The 17689-nt window shown below is 38.9% G+C and overlaps 3 pseudogenes and 4 gene segments (V, D, J or C); 3 read left to right on the top strand and 4 right to left on the bottom strand.

The window, feature by feature from the left end:
• Positions 1 to 633: 633 nt before the first annotated feature.
• On the bottom strand, positions 634 to 1009 carry LOC122864737 (annotated as a pseudogene).
• Positions 1010 to 1870: 861 nt separating this feature from the next.
• On the top strand, positions 1871 to 2434 carry LOC122864290. The segment is given in 2 exon segments: positions 1871 to 1980; positions 2088 to 2434. Coding segments are annotated over 2 exon segments (423 nt in total).
• Positions 2435 to 4123: 1689 nt separating this feature from the next.
• Positions 4124 to 4640, bottom strand: LOC122864324. The segment is given in 1 exon segment: positions 4124 to 4640. A coding segment is annotated over 1 exon segment (249 nt).
• Positions 4641 to 5555: 915 nt separating this feature from the next.
• Positions 5556 to 6108, top strand: LOC122864294. The segment is given in 2 exon segments: positions 5556 to 5663; positions 5771 to 6108. Coding segments are annotated over 2 exon segments (423 nt in total).
• A 1852-nt stretch (positions 6109 to 7960) lies between these two features.
• Positions 7961 to 8288, bottom strand: LOC122864326 (annotated as a pseudogene).
• Positions 8289 to 9260: 972 nt separating this feature from the next.
• LOC122864298 lies at positions 9261 to 9944 on the top strand. The segment is given in 2 exon segments: positions 9261 to 9364; positions 9471 to 9944. Coding segments are annotated over 2 exon segments (423 nt in total).
• A 6940-nt stretch (positions 9945 to 16884) lies between these two features.
• On the bottom strand, positions 16885 to 17232 carry LOC122864738 (annotated as a pseudogene).
• Positions 17233 to 17689: the final 457 nt, after the last annotated feature.

Genomic DNA, 17689 nt, shown 5'->3' on the forward strand with positions numbered 1-17689 from the left:
TCAGACGTTCTTATATTTATTCAGAGACCTGAAACTTACAATCATTTCTAGGTACAAATTAAATCTATACAACATATCTATCTTCATCAAGAGCAGACTTCAGTGATACAAGATAAATGGGTGGTCTTGTCGGGTCTCTGTAAAGATATAATAAAGAATATGGTCTAGACTTGCTCTATAAGAAAAGTCCAATGAATTCTGTTTTAAATTGGCGCCATATATATAAAATTGAATTGAACTGAATTGGTTTTCTATTAAAATTCTTTAATCATTATGGGTATAGTTACCAAGGTTCATTAATATCAGACAGACCTGCAACGACAATGAAAATCATTTCCCCAGTCATTAAATTATGAAGAATTGAAATACAAAAAGGATAGTCTTGTTATTACCGTGGCTTCATGTCATATACTAACATGCGTTCCTAATACAAAATATATGGCAAAGAAGTCATAAGACTTCACTTCACTTTTATAAATAGAAAATAGAAGGAAACCAATCTTTGATGACACTTTTATTGTTCTGAAATATTAAAACCTTCAACAATACAACAAGCAAGAAAACATTAATGTTGAAACGTGTGTTGAGAGAAAGAGAGAACCAGAGAGAGGGAGTGCAGACTCAGAGCAGTAGCAGTGTAAAACCAGTAGCAGAGTCCCAGTGAGTCAGGTCAGGACTGGGAACACTGGTCTCTCCTCAGTGTCTCTGAGACCAGAGTCTGGGAGCCCTGGGTGGCCTCACAGGTCACAGAGCCCACCTTCCTCCACTGGTCTGCAGGGAGCCTCAGGGTGCTGCTCCAGCTGTAGCGGCCGTCCTTCTCCAGCACCCCGGGGCTCCTGCTCTCCTCCCAGCTGCTGCTGCTGCTGCCATCCACCTTCCAGGCCAGACTCCAGTCTGAGGAGAAACCCTAATTGGCCAGGCACATGAGCGTGGCCTTCCCCTGCTGCAGCTCCTTGCTGGAGGGGGGCAGGACCGTCAGGGCGGGGGTGACTCGACCCACTGCAGAGAGAGAGAGAGATTAATAAAGGATTAATATGAGGTAAACTAAACTCCACCATGTTGGTTGCGGCAGAGGAGGCTACTGGTTCTGTTGGTCTTCCTCAGACTGACTGAAACTGATCTTAAACATTTCAATTCCCTCTGAGCTCAGTAACCATGGCAACAGACAAGCATCACTGCTGAACCATGGCAGCAGACAAATTTCTGCACTATAGATACACGTTTACTTGGGTGTATATTTTTTTAATTTTAAAACTAAACATTGATTGTGAGGCTGATATTGTTTTAAATCTTTTAAATCTTAAATATTTCTTGTCTCTATCCATATCCTCATAAATGATGATATGTGTTTGTTCTCTTCATGTAAGCAGGATTCATGACTGAACAGTCAAACATTCAAATGAATATTGTTAACTACTGACCTACTTTTTCGAAATTCTTATAATTAAACACAACGGCTTTAAAATCATTAGTCTGGGAGAAAGATTGAATAATAGCCATGCACATTAAACAATGAACCAAACATTAGAGTTCTTGAGCCAAAATATTAAAACTAAAAAATATTTTCTTCATACAGTGTAATGCAGAGTAGTTTTCTACAATGAATTGACAAGAATATAGAAAATAAAAGTACCATTTTTAGGGCAACACGATTTTTTATTGGAGTGGATTTTATTCTGGTAAATTGTTGCAAATACATCAAATGTCACATGTCAGACACAATAATAAATAAGTATTGATCCATTGATAAACATCATTAGAGTCCCTGCTGGAGTCAGTCAGAGCATTTCCATAGAGAGCCACTTTGCATCAGCAGCACCATGCTCCAGTGCTCTGGGAGAGTTTATAGTCCTGAGAGTTGAACACTGGATGACTGACAGCTGTCCTTCATGACAACAGAAGCCACAGAAATCCTCCTCATCAAAAACATGACTTTGATCTCCGTCCTCATCTGGACTCTCCTCTGCTGCTGCTTCACAGGTAAAGTCCAGAGAATCAAGCTCCTCTCCTCTGTGAACATCCGTCCCTCTGAAATGAAGCCGACAAAACCATGACGCTGCTTTATGTTTTTGTCTCTGTATCCTCAGAGTCCAGAGGCCAGGTCACAGTGACTCAGCCTGGAGCAGTGAGCTCTGCTCTGGGAGGCTCCGTCTCCATCAGCTGTAGGACCAGTCAGAATGTTCATGTTTGGAGCAACTACCACCTTTTAGCCTGGTACCAACAGAGAGATGGAGATACTCCTAAACTGCTCATTTACTATGCTAGCACTCGAGCATCAGGGATTCCAGGTCGTTTTACAGGCAGTGGATCAAACTCTGACTTCACTCTGACCATCAGTGGAGTCCAGACTGAAGATGCAGCAGTTTACTACTGTCAGAGTTTTCATGTTGTCAACAGTCAGTGGTTGTTCACACAGTGAAAAAGCGTCGTACAAAAACCTCCCTCAGTCAGACTGAACAGAAACTGAAGTGACTGCTGCAGCTGGAAGCTACTGCAGAGACTGATACACTTCACTGAGGACACACACACACACACACACACACACACACACACACACACAGACAATTTTATCAAGCAAATTAAACATTTAACCATTGTTGCTTTTAACCACTCATGAACATGTAGCAAAATAAGTTCAATGACAAAAAAATGATCTTGGTTGAAATCAAATGACTTTCTCCATCACAGCTTCTCACCATCCATTCATGTCCCATTATAATCCCATGATGTTATCTGATTTTCCAATGAATAGAAAGGAGCCAAACTGGGACAGTTAATGAGAAAAGTCTTTGACCTCAGCTTCATACTGGATCACAGCTATTTCAACTATATGCACTCAAAATATTAAAATATGAAGACCCAGATCAGCATCAGAAACCTTCATGATCAAAGATGGCCCAAACAAAACCTGTACATCCTCAAACATCAGAAAATATTGTTTAAAATAGAAAAACTTGTGTCAACTAAAAAAAAGATTAATAGGAATTGTAATAATAATAAAGACATATGTGATTCTTTTTAATGTAACTATATCGACACATATGACTATAACTGCACATATATAAAGCATATGCAAAAACTCCATCTGCTGAGGAAGGTCATGGAATTCAATTAAAGCTCCAGAATAGCTACTGAAGGCAGCTTGTGCTGAAATGATCATACAAAAGGTTTAATTAAATGAAAGAATTCCAAATAAAAACATGAATAACTAATGAGAACTAAACTCACACAGTTAAAAGTTTTAGAGTTATATTTTAGTGAAACACACTGAGAGGTTTCAAAGAAATGAGGACTCATTCCAATGATACAGTAATAAATAATTAAATACAGTGAGACATTAGTGGTTTCATAAGTTTTCCTTTATTTGAGGTTGAGTATTTTATTTAAATTCAATGCACCTACGTGTAGATTCTGCAAAATTTGAGATCACATTTGTGTTTTGTTAGTTTTGTATATTCATTTGTTATTTTTGAGTCTATTATTTCAAAGCCTGAAATCATTTTTATTCAAACGTTTGTAGATTTATTGACAGGACTTAGTATATTGTCTTAATGCAAATAAAATATTTACCAAATAGGAATCCTCATTTACCTCAGGGTTTAGAGACACCTGGGAGATTTTCCATGAAAGGGTTAACCCATGTTAGAGCACTCAAAATATAAGTTTAAAAAAAAACTACATCTGTTCTAAACAGAGAAAACAGGTAATAAAGTCTTTTCTCTGCAGCTAACAAACTTTAAGATATAATGACATATAACAATATTTTTACATCTGAAAACCATCGACCAGTGCAATAACATCATTTTAAGCATCATGTAAATAATGACAAATGACAAACATACAACACTGAAATTAAATCTTTGGTGTAAAAATCTGAGATAAGAACCGAGTGATTTTGTTTTTAATCCTTTAAACCGTATTGAGTAATGTAGATTTAAGTAAACTACACTTTTAAACATCAAAATGGCCCCCTTTCATCCATCATTCACACCTTGTTTATACCTGCATTAATGTAATCCCAGAGTGTATTAATAAAACCATCACCAGTACTGAGAAAGTCTTACATTGACATCAGTTATAATCTTGCACTGATGAAATGAAGGAAAAGGCATCTTTCATGAAATATGATTTAATTTGAAATTACGTTTTTATTTTCTTGCAGGATTAACAGCATGAGCATTATTACAACAATGAAACGTCACTACTTAAAGTTGAATAATGTTAAAACGATCTGATGACAGAAAGAGAGAGACAGTGTTGCAGAGTGCAGCCTGAGAGCAGTAGCAGAGTAAAACCAGTAGCAGAGTCCCAGTGAGTCAGGTCAGGACTAGGGACACTGGTCTCTCCTCAGTGTCTCTGAGAGCGGAGTCTGGCAGCCCTGGGTGGCCTCACAGGTCACAGAGCCCACCTTCCTCCACTGGTCTGCAGGGAGCCTCAGGGTGCTGCTCCAGCTGTAGCGGCCGTCCTTCTCCAGCACCCCGGGGCTCCTGCTCTCCTCCCAGCTGCTGCTGCTGCTGCCGTCCACCTTCCAGGCCAGACTCCAGTCTGAGGGGAAGCCCTTGTTGGCCAGGCACATGAGCGTGGCCTTCCCCTGCTGCAGCTCCTCGCTTGAGGGGCAGCACCGTCAAGGTGGGACGGGCATCACCTAGGAGACACCAATCAGCTTAGAGGACAGGGACTGATTCTGTTGGTCTTCCTCAGATTGAATGAAACTGTTCTTTAACGTTTCACTTCCCTCTCTGAGCTCTGTAACCATGGCAACCAAGCCATCACTGCTGAACCACGACAACAGACAGGTTTCAGTACTAAAGATAAAAAGTTTTAACTGGCAGACTTTTATTCTGAGGCATTTTCTTCATATTCTGAGTTTTATATCGCAAAATATTACACATTAGATGAAGACTGTGAAGCTTTTATTGTTTTAACTATCTTAAATATTTCTTGTCTCAATCTAAAACCTCTTAAACGATGATATGTGTTTGTTCTCTTCACGTAAGCAGGAATCATCACTGAACAGTCAGGCTTCATTACTGAAACATTCAAATGAATATTGTTAACTACTGAACTACTTTTTCAAACTGATAAAATTAAACACGTCGAATGACTTTAAAATCATTAGTCTGGGGGAAAGATCGAGTAATAGCCATGCACATTAAACACTTAACCAAACATTATTGGCAAAGTTCTTGAACCAAAATATTAAAAGTTAAAACTTAAAAATATTTTCTTTATACAGAGTAATGCAGAGTAGTTTTCTAACATGAACTGATGAGAATGTAGAAAATAAAAGTTACATTTTAGTACTTTTTTTACTGGAGTGGATTTTAGTCTGGTTAATAACACTGGGAAGCTTTCAAGAATTGTTGCAAATACATCAAATTTCCAGATAAAATAATAAAATAAGTATTGATCCATTTGTAGACAGCATCATCAGAGTAATCCAAGACCCTGTTGGAGTCAGTCAGAGCATTTCCATAGAGAGCCACTTTGCATCAGCAGCACCATGCTCCAGTGCTCTGGGAGAGTTTATAGTCCTGAGAGTTGAACACTGGATGACTGACAGCTGTCCTTCATGACAACAGAAGCCACAGAAATCCTCCTCATCAAAAACATGACTTTGATCTGCGTCCTCATCTGGACTCTCCTCTGCTGCTGCTTCACAGGTAAAGTCCAGAGAATCAAGCTCCTCTCCTCTGTGAACATCCGTCCCTCTGAAATGAAGCCGACAAAACCATGACGCTGCTTTATGTTTTTGTCTCTGTATCCTCAGAGTCCAGAGGCCAGGTCACAGTGACTCAGCCTGGAGCAGTGAGCTCTGCTCTGGGAGGCTCCGTCTCCATCAGCTGTAGGACCAGTCAGAATGTTCATGTTTGGAGCAACTACCACCTTTTAGCCTGGTACCAACAGAGAGATGGAGATACTCCTAAACTGCTCATTTACTATGCTAGCACTCGAGCATCAGGGATTCCAGGTCGTTTTACAGGCAGTGGATCAAACTCTGACTTCACTCTGACCATCAGTGGAGTCCAGACTGAAGATGCAGCAGTTTACTACTGTCAGAGTTTTCATGTTGTCAACAGTCAGTGGTTGTTCACACAGTGAAAAAGCGTCGTACAAAACCTCCCTCAGTCAGACTGAACAGAAACTGAAGTGACTGCTGCAGCTGGAAGCTACTGCAGAGACTGATACACTTCACTGACACACACACACACACACACACACACACACACACACACACACAGACAATTTTATCAAGCAAATTAAACATTTAACCATTGTTGCTTTTAACCACCCATGAAAATGTAGCAAAATAAGTTCAGTGACACCAAATGATCTTGGTTGAAATCAAATGTCTTTCTCCAAAACAGCTTCTCACCATCCATTCATGTCCCAATATAATCCCATGATGTTATCTGATTTGCCAATGAATAGAAAGGAGCCAAACTGGGACAGTTAATGAGAAAAGTCTTTGACCTCATACCTTCATACTGGATCACAGCTATTTCAACTATATGCACTCAAAATATTAAAATATGAAGACCCAGATCAGGATCAGAAACCTTCATGATCAAAGATGGCCCAAACAAAACCTGTACATCCTCAAATATCAGAAAATATTGTTTAAAATAGAAAAACTTGTGTCAACTAAAAAAGATTAATAGGAATTGTAATAATAACAAAGACATATGTGATTCTTTTTAATGTAACTATATCGACACATATGACTATAACTGCACATATATAAAGCATATGCAAAAACTCCATCTGCTGAGGAAGGTCATGGAATTCAATTAAAGCTCCAGAATAGCTACTGAAGGCAGCTTGTGCTGAAATGATCATACAAAAGGTTTAATTAAATGAAAGAATTCCAAATAAAAACATGAATAACTAATGAGAACTAAACTCACACAGTTAAAAGTTTTAGAGTTATATTTTAGTGAAACACACTGAGAGGTTTCAAAGAAATGAGGACTCATTCCAATGATACAGTAATAAATAATTAAATACAGTGAGACATTAGTGGTTTCATAAGTTTTCCTTTATTTGAGGTTGAGTATTTTATTTAAATTCAATGCACCTACGTGTAGATTCTGCAAAATTTGAGATCACATTTGTGTTTTGTTAGTTTTGTATATTCATTTGTTATTTTTGAGTCTATTATTTCAAAGCCTGAAATCATTTTTATTCAAACGTTTGTAGATTTATTGACAGGACTTAGTATATTGTCTTAATGCAAATAAAATATTTACCAAATAGGAATCCTCATTTACCTCAGGGTTTAGAGACACCTGGGAGATTTTCCATGAAAGGGTTAACCCATGTTAGAGCACTCAAAATATAAGTTTAAAAAAACTACATCTGTTCTAAACAGAGAAAACAGGTAATAAAGTCTTTTCTCTGCAGCTAACAAACTTTAAGATATAATGACATATAACAATATTTTTACATCTGAAAACCATCGACCAGTGCAATAACATCATTTTAAGCATCATGTAAATAATGACAAATGACAAACATGCAACACTGAAATTAAATCTTTGGTGTAAAAATCTGAGATAAGAACCGAGTGATTTTGTTTTTAATCCTTTAAACCGTATTGAGTAATGTAGATTTAAGTAAACTACACTTTTAAACATCAAAATGGCCCCTTTCATCCATCATTCACACCTTGTTTATACCTGCATTAATGTAATCCCAGAGTGTATTAATAAAACCATCACCAGTACTGAGAAAGTCTTACATTGACATCAGTTATAATCTTGCACTGATGAAATGAAGGAAAAGGCATCTTTCATGAAATATGATTTAATTTGAAATTACGTTTTATTTTCTTGCAGGATTAACAGCATGAGCATTATTACAACAATGAAACGTCACTACTTAAAGTTGAATAATGTTAAAACGATCTGATGACAGAAAGAGAGAGACAGTGTTGCAGAGTGCAGCCTGAGAGCAGTAGCAGAGTAAAACCAGTAGCAGAGTCCCAGTGAGTCAGGTCAGGACTAGGGACACTGGTCTCTCCTCAGTGTCTCTGAGAGCGGAGTCTGGCAGCCCTGGGTGGCCTCACAGGTCACAGAGCCCACCTTCCTCCACTGGTCTGCAGGGAGCCTCAGGGTGCTGCTCCAGCTGTAGCGGCCGTCCTTCTCCAGCACCCGGGGCTCCTGCTCTCCTCCCAGCAGCTGCTGCTGCTGCTGCCGTCCACCTTCCAGGCCAGACTCCAGTCTGAGGGGAAGCCCTTGTTGGCCAGGCACATGAGCGTGGCCTTCCCTGCTGCAGCTCCTCGCTTGAGGGGGCAGCACCGTCAAGGTGGGACGGGCATCACCTAGGAGACACCAATCAGCTTAGAGGACAGGGACTGATTCTGTTGGTCTTCCTCAGATTGAATGAAACTGTTCTTTAACGTTTCACTTCCCTCTCTGAGCTCTGTAACCATGGCAACCAAGCCATCACTGCTGAACCACAACAACAGACAGGTTTCAGTACTAAAGATAAAAAGTTTGAACTGGCAGACTTTTATTCTGAGGCATTTTCTTCATATTCTGAGTTTTATATCGCAAAATAATACACATTAGATGAAGACTGTGAAGCTTTTATTGTTTTAACTATCTTAAATATTTCTTGTCTCAATCAAAAACCTCTTAAACGATGATATGTGTTTTTTTTCTTCATTTCTCAAAAATTATGTGTTTGTTCTCTTCACGTAAGCAGGAATCATCACTGAAAAGTCAGGCTTCATTACTGAAACATTCAAATGAATATTGTTAACTACTGAACTACTTTTTCAAACTGATAAAATTAAACACGTCGAATGACTTTAAAATCATTAGTCTGGGGGAAAGATCGAGTAATAGCCATGCACATTAAACACTTAACCAAACATTATTGGCAAAGTTCTTGAACCAAAATATTAAAAGTTAAAACTTAAAAATATTTTCTTTATACAGAGTAATGCAGAGTAGTTTTCTAACATGAACTGATGAGAATGTAGAAAATAAAAGTTACATTTTTAGTACTTTTTTTACTGGAGTGGATTTTAGTCTGGTTAATAACACTGGGAAGCTTTCAAGAATTGTTGCAAATACATCAAATTTCCAGATAAAATAATAAAATAAGTATTGATCTATTAATAGACAGCATCATCAGAGTCCCTGTTGGAGTCAGTCAGAGCATTTCCATAGAGAGCCACTTTGCATCAGCAGCACCATGCTCCAGTGCTCTGGGAGAGTTTATAGTCCTGAGAGTTGAACACTGGATGACTGACAGCTGTCCTTCATGACAACAGAAGCCACAGAAATCCTCCTCATCAAAAACATGACTTTGATCTGCGTCCTCATCTGGACTCTCCTCTGCTGCTGCTTCACAGGTAAAGTCCAGAGAATCAAGCTCCTCTCCTCTGTGAACATCCGTCCCTCTGAAATGAAGCCAAACAAAACCATGGCGCTGCTTTATGTTTTTGTCTGTATCCTCAGAGTCCAGAGGCCAGGTCACAGTGACTCAGCCTGGAGCAGTGAGCTCTGCTCTGGGAGGCTCCGTCTCCATCAGCTGTAGGACCAGTCAGAATGTTTATTATGGTAGCCCATACCACTATTTAGCCTGGTACCAACAGAGAGATGGAGAAACTCCTAAACTCCTCATTTACTATGCTAGCACTCGAGCATCGGGGATTCCAGGTCGCTTTACAGGCAGTGGATCAAACTCTGACTTCACTCTGACCATCAGTGGAGTCCAGACTGAAGATGCAGCAGTTTACTACTGTCAGAGTGAACACTATATAAACAGTCAGCATGTGTTCACACAGTAAAAAAGCGTCGTACAAAATCCTCCCTCAGTCAGACTGAACAGAAACTGAAGTGACAGCTGCAGCTGGAAGCTACTGCAGACACTGATACACTTCACTGAGGACACACACACACACACACACACACACACACACACACACACACACACACACACACACCGATTCAGATTTACAGGATGAAACAATTACACACAGGACTTACTGGAAAATCATTACATTTGAAAGTTTGTAAAAAATAGACTCATTACAGATACCAAAACATCAAATTTCATCATTAGTTTCATTGTGGACACAGACAGTTTCTGAACCTTCTGGCAACTTTTATCACTGAGAAAACAAACAGTGCTGGACTCTTCAAACTCTTTTCAGATTGAGATTTCCAATATTTTACAAGAAGCATCAAGGCCAAGAATGTTCTTTGTGACAAATTCAGTTGTTTAGAGCAAATCAAGATTAGATAAGATAAGATGTACCTTTATTGATCCCCTGTAGGGGAAATTCAATTTGACACAGCAGCACAAGGGAATGTAGAAAAAAATTATATACAATAAATTACACACACACACACACACACACACACACAGACAATTTTATCAAGCAAATTAAACATTTAACCATTGTTTCTTTTAACCACTCATGAACATGTAGTAAAATAAGTTCAATGACAAAAAATGATTTTGGTTGAAATCAAATGACTTTCTCCATCACAGCTTCTCACCATCCATTCATGTCCCATTATAATCCCATGATGTTATCTGATTTTCCAATGAATAGAAAGGAGCCAAACTGGGACAGGTAATGAGAAAAGTCTTGGTCATGACCTTTGACCTCAGCTTCATACTGGATCACAGCTATTTCAACTATATGCACTCAAAGGAAAATATGAAGACACAGATCAGCATCAGAAACCTTCATGATCAAAGATGGCCCAAACAAAACCTGTACATCCTCAAATATCAGAAAATATTGTTTATAATATAAAAACTTGTGTCCTCTAAAGAAAAGATGGATAGGAATTGTAATAATAACAAAAGACATAAGTGACCTCTTTGATGTAACTATATCTACATATATGACTATAACTGCACATATATAAAGCATATGCAAAAACTCCATCTGCTGAGGAAGGTCATGTATTTTGATCCAAAGCTATAGAATAGCTACTGAATGCAGCTTGTGCTGATATGATCATACAAAATGTTTAGTTAAATGAAAGAATTCCAAATAAAAATATAAATAACTAATGAGAACTAAACTCACCCAGTTAAAAGTTTTAAAGTTATATTTTAGTGAAACACACTGAGGGGTTTCAAAGAAATGAAGACACATTCAATGACACAATAATAAATAATTTAATACAGTGAGACATTAGTGGTTTCATAAGTTTTCCTTTATTTGAGGTTGAGTATTTTATTTAAATTCAATACACCTACGTGTAGATTTTGCAAAATTTAAGATCACGTTCATGTTTTGTTAGTTTCATATATTCATTTGTTATTTTTGAGTCTTTTTATTTCAAAGCCTGAAATCATTTTTATTCAAACATTTGTAGATTTATTGACATGACTGAGTATGTCACAGATATGCCAGGCCTCACAGCCAGTAATCACCCACACCTACAGGCAGTGGATCAAACTCTGACTTCACTCTGACCATCAGTGGAGTCCAGACTGAAGATGCAGCAGTTTACTACTGTCAGAGTCTCCATTACATCAACAGTCAGTGGTTGTTCACACAGTGAAAAGCATCGTACAAAAACCTCCTCAGTCAGACTGAACAGAAACTGAAGTGACTGCTGCAGCTGGAAGCTACTGCAGAGACTGATACACTTCACTGAGTACAATGACATGCTTCACACACATAAAACATACTGTATGTGACTAGTTTTCTCTGTGTTTTCCTTCCCTGGTGTCCTTTGTGTGTTTTTATCTGTCTCTTTGTGTCTGTGTGTGTATGTGTGCTGTGGGTGTTGTTCTCATTCACTCTCCATCCTGGCTCCTGGTTACCTTCTGAGTACACACTCCTGCCTCTCATCAAGTTCATCACGTTGCAGTATATTAACCCTGGTTCTTCAGCCACTCATCGCCTGATCGTCTTGTCGTCCTGTGGTAGTATGTGCTCCAGGCCTCTGTCATGACTTTGTGATTCAGTATGTCCTTGTGACTTTTTCTCGTGTGATTCTCCTGCCTAATCGTGTTTTTCCTTGTGCTTCAGGACCACACTCATCTGCCTGCCTGCCTGCTCTCAACCAGCTTTCCACCAGCCATCTCCAGCAAGCCACACCATTCCACCTCACTCATCCACGTAGCTCAGGTCTCCTCAGCCATCGCTCACCGCCCTCTGCCTTTGCAGGCTGCCTCTCAGCTCACTCAATCTCCATTCCCCATTCCCCTTACAATTAAGACCCACTTTTATATTCATTTACTCTGGCGTTTGTGCCAGCTTTTGGGTTAAAATCTGCAAAACTGTAACACTGTATATATAAATATTTTAATTTAAATAAATATTTTGAATAGAATAAAAATAAAATAAATAAAACACTATATACAGTTATTTACATACATATGCCATACATATGACATATTACATACATATTGCCATCTTGGACAGTGTCTCCCACCCACTCCATGACGTGCTGGTCAAGCAAAGGAGCACCTTCAGCAGAAGACTCATCCCCTAAAATGCACCACAGAGCGCCAGAGGAAGTCATTCCTGCCTGTGGCCATCAAACTCTTTAACTCCTCCCTCTAAGGGTTAGTCTGTTTGACCCTAGGTCACTAAACTGGACATTGAGCATTACCTCTCCGCCATAATTAATAATAATTGTGCAATATTCTGTGTACTTCTCCTGTGCAATATTAGTTTTCCCATGTTAGTTTTTCTTATTTATTGTTATTGATATTATATACCTCTATTACTCTCGACAGTACATGCACCTCCGCTTATTACTATTACTTATTACATATTTGGTTACATTGTATTTTATACTGTACTTTCATCATCAACCAGAAAACCTCTTGGTACTTGACACTTAGTTTATCTTATACTTATACCGACCTGATACTTAATTTATTTTCTGACCTGTTTTATTGTGTTTATAGTGTATCATATCGTTTTCTAGTACTTTCTCCTGTGTGCACTGACGTAAAGGCAAGCTACTGTAACAAAGAGTTTCCCTACGGGGATCAATAAAGTATTTCTGATTCTGATTCTGATTCTGATATATAACATATACACCCAGAAATCTTTAATGTATAGCAAGGTTGGTTGCAGATTCTGGTATCCACATATCATCAAAGTGAAATGAAACTGTTAAAACTCAAAAACATTGTTAATAAGTACTTCACTAATAACTCCCAATGGAGTACTACATAGTAGACAATGATGAGTTACTAGAGAATGGACTGGGAGAGGATATACTAGTGAATCATTAGGTAATGATTAGTTCATGAATATCTGTGAATCGATCATACTGACCTTTTTCTTCATGAGTTGTTCCTGTTAAACTACCAGCTGGTGAACAGCACAAAACTAGTAACAGCTCATTCATTACTAATTACTTACACATTACTTACAGTTTTTATGCAAGTAAAGTAATACATCATACTGAGTTAAGTAGTCGCTCATTACTTCATCATTAGTTTAAGATTACTTAGCCTTTTTGTGCCCCCTCAAGTAGATTGGTGCATCATACTGAGTGGTTACTGAGTACTGAATCATTGCTGTCCATTAGTTAAATATTTCAGCATTAAGCAACAGTGTTTGGGATTTCCTTTCATTGTTTTCAGATACAAGAACAGCCACAACATACACAATAGTGGTTAGCATTAGCACTTGGCATTAGCATGTAGCTGACATTAGTTTTTTGCAAGGGTAATAATTGCTTGACATAAGTTAGCGTTTTAGCATTTAACAAGAATCATGTTTGTGTATGTGTTTTACCTTTAATCGACTGGTCATCCGTTTCCATATCTTCCACCAGGGGTGTAGAACTAAATTCTGGACCCTGTACATCAGCATTCTCTATGGGCCCCTCCCCGCATCCACGGCTATTCATTCCAGTATCTTTGTGGGCACTCCTCAAATGAGGGCCCTGTATACTCAGTCACCATTTCCCCCCCAGACCTAAGCCTATCTTCCACCATGGCTGCCAACAGCGCAGGAGCTGAGTCTTTACACCATGGCAGCAAGCCCCACCCCCAAAGTTCCTGTACTTTTGGAAAGTGCTACCCCCCGAGCAGGGACTTTTTGAGGGGGGTCACAGACTGGCCTTCTCTGGCACAGCGGCAACAACACATTTTCCCTTACATGCAACTCAGAAACCCGACAAATACAACGAGACAGAAAATTCATTCTCAATCTTGGTAACAGCAAACCCATTCTCCAGAGGGTCCATGTACTCACTTTTGTGGAGCTTTCAGTCATATCACATGATCTTCCTCAGCAGATGGATTTGCTCAGTCGTCACTGAAATGTAGATTTTCGAATTCCCATTCCTCTGAACATTTTTGGACTTCTTGACCACGTTGGCTTCAAAGGTAAAAGATTCCATGACAACTGGGCAAACTACTTCTGCTGAGGTGTGAGAACAAATTTGAGAGAAACTTATATTTTGTCTGTGCTTTATTGATCAACAATAAGGAGCATAATGACGCACAGTAAATATCCACTACATTACTATAGAGCGTTGAAGACTGCCAGATGTTGATATGGAAATTGTTTTTTTCCTCCATTGCTGAGCTCAGTAACCATGGTAACAAACAGGCATCGCTGCTGAACCATGGCAACAGACAGGTTTCAGTACTAAAGATAAAGTTAAAAGTGACATTTTGTTCCTCTGATGCATTAATGTTTGCTAAGCAAACTACAAACATATCTGAGTTTTAAAGTAAAAAAATACATTACCTAATATGACAGATGTCAGGTTTATATTGTTTTACAGTGTGATAAAGATTTCTTGTCTAAAACAGAAAGGACCTCGATGGTGTGTGATTTTACTGTTCATTCAAAATGAACCCTGTTAACAACTGAGTTACGTATTAAAACTAATCAAATCAAACCTACTCATACAGCATGTTGTTTAAATATAATAGCTATGTTTTAAGATAATCATTTGTAATAAAGTAAAGTACTTGATCAAGATCAAGGAAAACCCATGAACAATACTTGGCCCAGTAATTGGGCTGAAATTTAAAAACTTTTCTGAACATTTTCTTCAAAGAGAATACTGCTTTTGCAGTGAAACAAAATGTTTAACTGAAGAAGATTTTAGTCTGAGATAATGTGACACAATCAAGCATCACTGTAATTAAATTAAATTCCAATCACTAGTTAAATATTTCAGTAAAGTCTACAAGAAAACAGAATTTGGGTTATTAAAGGAGTTAAATGTTCTTATAGTTAACATCCAGTCTGGTTCTCCCTCCCTGTTCCACAGTGACAGAAAGACAGCTCACTGACTTTGATAACAACTCACCTAACACATTCACAGTTGTGAGGTTAAGTGTTTAACAGTCAGAAACTCCACAAATTTAAAAGTAACCATTTAACCCTTACTGAATTGTTAAATGTCTTCAAAATCTTTTAAGTCTCTCACAGTAAAATAAAGGCAAAAAAGATATTTTGTTGAAGGACCTCAGCCTCCTCAGAAAATAGAGGCGGCTCTGGCCCTTCCTGTAAAGAGCTTGAGTGTTCTTAGCCCAGTCCAGTTTATTGTCCATGTGTACTCCCAGGTATTTGTAGTCCTCAGCAATGTCCACACTGACCCCTTGGATGGAAACCAGGATCACTGGTGCCTTGGCCCTTCGTAGGTCTACAACCAGCTCCTTAGACTTAGTCGCTTTGAGCTGCAGATGGTTCTGTTCAAACCATGAGACAAAGTTACCCACCACAGCCCTGTACTCAGACTCATTACCACCGCTGATACTTCCCACCACAGCAGAGTCATCAGAAAACATCTGAAGGTGGCAGGACTCTGTGTGGTAGCTGAAGTCTGTGGTGTAGATGGTGAAGAGGAAGGAAGAGAGGACAGTCCCCTGAGGGGCCCCAGTGTTGCTGACCACACTGTCCGACACACAGTGCTGCAGACGCACGTGCTGCGGTCTGCCAGTCAGGTAGTCAACATCCTGATCACCTGATGTTATGAAATATTAGTAATCTGACTCTGAGACAAACCCAGTAACTGTGGATTTCATGGATCAACTGTTATTATTAAGAAAGTAGTTATTCCTGTAATCTTACACATGGACGCCACTGATGAGATGAATAGGTCTTTCTTTTTTTCTACATACAGAGACTGTGTTGTCCTAACTTTCATTGGGCCTGTTATTCTAAAACATTCCTGGGGTTAAAATCTCAGATCACAGTCATGTTGTATCACTTTATGCTGATGATAAAATGCTTTTTTATTTCTAATCCTAAAAATTAGAAATCAGACGTTCTAATAATTATTCAGAGACCTGAAACTTACAATCATTTCTAGGTACAAATTAAATCTATACAACATATCTATCTTCATCAAGAGCAGACTTCAGTGATACAAGATAAATGGGTGGTCTTGTCGGGTCTCTGTAAAGATATTATAAAGAATACGGTCTAGACTTGCTCTATAGGAAAAGTGCAATGAATTCTGTTATAAATTGGCGACATATATATAAAATTGAATTGAACTGAATTGGTTTTCTATTAAAATTCTTTAATCATTATGGGTATAGTTACCAAGGTTCATTAATATCAGACAGACCTGCAACGACAATGAAAATCATTTCCCCAGTCATTAAATTATGAAGAATTGAAATACAAAAAGGATAGTCTTGTTATTACCGTGGCTTCATGTCATATACTAACATGCGTTCCTAATACAAAACATATGGCAAAGAAGTCATAAGACTTCACTTCACTTTTATAAATAGAAAATAGAAGGAAACCAATCTTTGATGACACTTTTATTGTTCTGAAATATTAAAACCTTCAACAATACAACAAGCAAGAAAACATTAATGTTGAAACGTGTATTGAGAGAAAGAGAGAACCAGAGAGAGGGAGTGCAGACTCAGAGCAGTAGCAGTGTAAAACCAGTAGCAGAGTCCCAGTGCGTCAGGTCAGGACTGGGAACACTGGTCTCTCCTCAGTATCTCTGAGACCCGAGTCTGGGAGGCCTGGGTGGCCTCACAGGTCACAGAGCCCACCTTCCTCCACTGGTCTGCAGGGAGCCTCAGGGTGCTGCTCCAGCTGTAGCGGCCGTCCTTCTCCAGCACCCCGGGGCTCCTGCTCTCCTCCCAGCTGCTGCTGCTGCTGCCGTCCACCTTCCAGGCCAGACTCCAGTCTGAGGGGAAACCCTAATTGGCCAGGCACATGAGCGTGGCCTTCCCCTGCAGCAGCTCCTCGCTGGAGGGTGGCAGCACCGTCAGGGTGGGGGTGACTCGACCCACAGTGGAGAGAGGGTTTAATAAAGTTTACATGAGGGAAAATAAACTCCACCCTGTTGGTCTTCCTCAGATTGAATGAAACTGATCTTTAACATTTCACTTCCCTTTGAGCTCAATAACTATGGCAACAGACAGGAATCACTGTTGAACCACGGCAACAGACAGGTTTCAGTACTAAAGATAAAAAGTTTCCACTGGCAGACTTTTACTCTGAGGCATTTTCTTCATATTCTGAGTTTTATATCGCAAAATATTACACATAAGATGAAGACTGTGAGGTTTTGATTGTTTTAACTATCTCAAATAATTTCTTTTCTCTATCCAAAGCCTCATAAATGATGATATGTGTTTGTTCTTATCATGTAAGCAGGAATCATCACTGAACAGTCAGGCATCATTACTGAAACATTCAAATGAATATTGTTAACTACTGAACTACTTTTTCAAACTAATAAAATTCTCA

The sequence above is a fragment of the Siniperca chuatsi genome, linkage group LG17 (genome assembly GCF_020085105.1).
Source record: "Siniperca chuatsi isolate FFG_IHB_CAS linkage group LG17, ASM2008510v1, whole genome shotgun sequence".
In the NCBI taxonomy this organism is placed as follows: Eukaryota; Metazoa; Chordata; class Actinopteri; order Centrarchiformes; family Sinipercidae; genus Siniperca; species Siniperca chuatsi.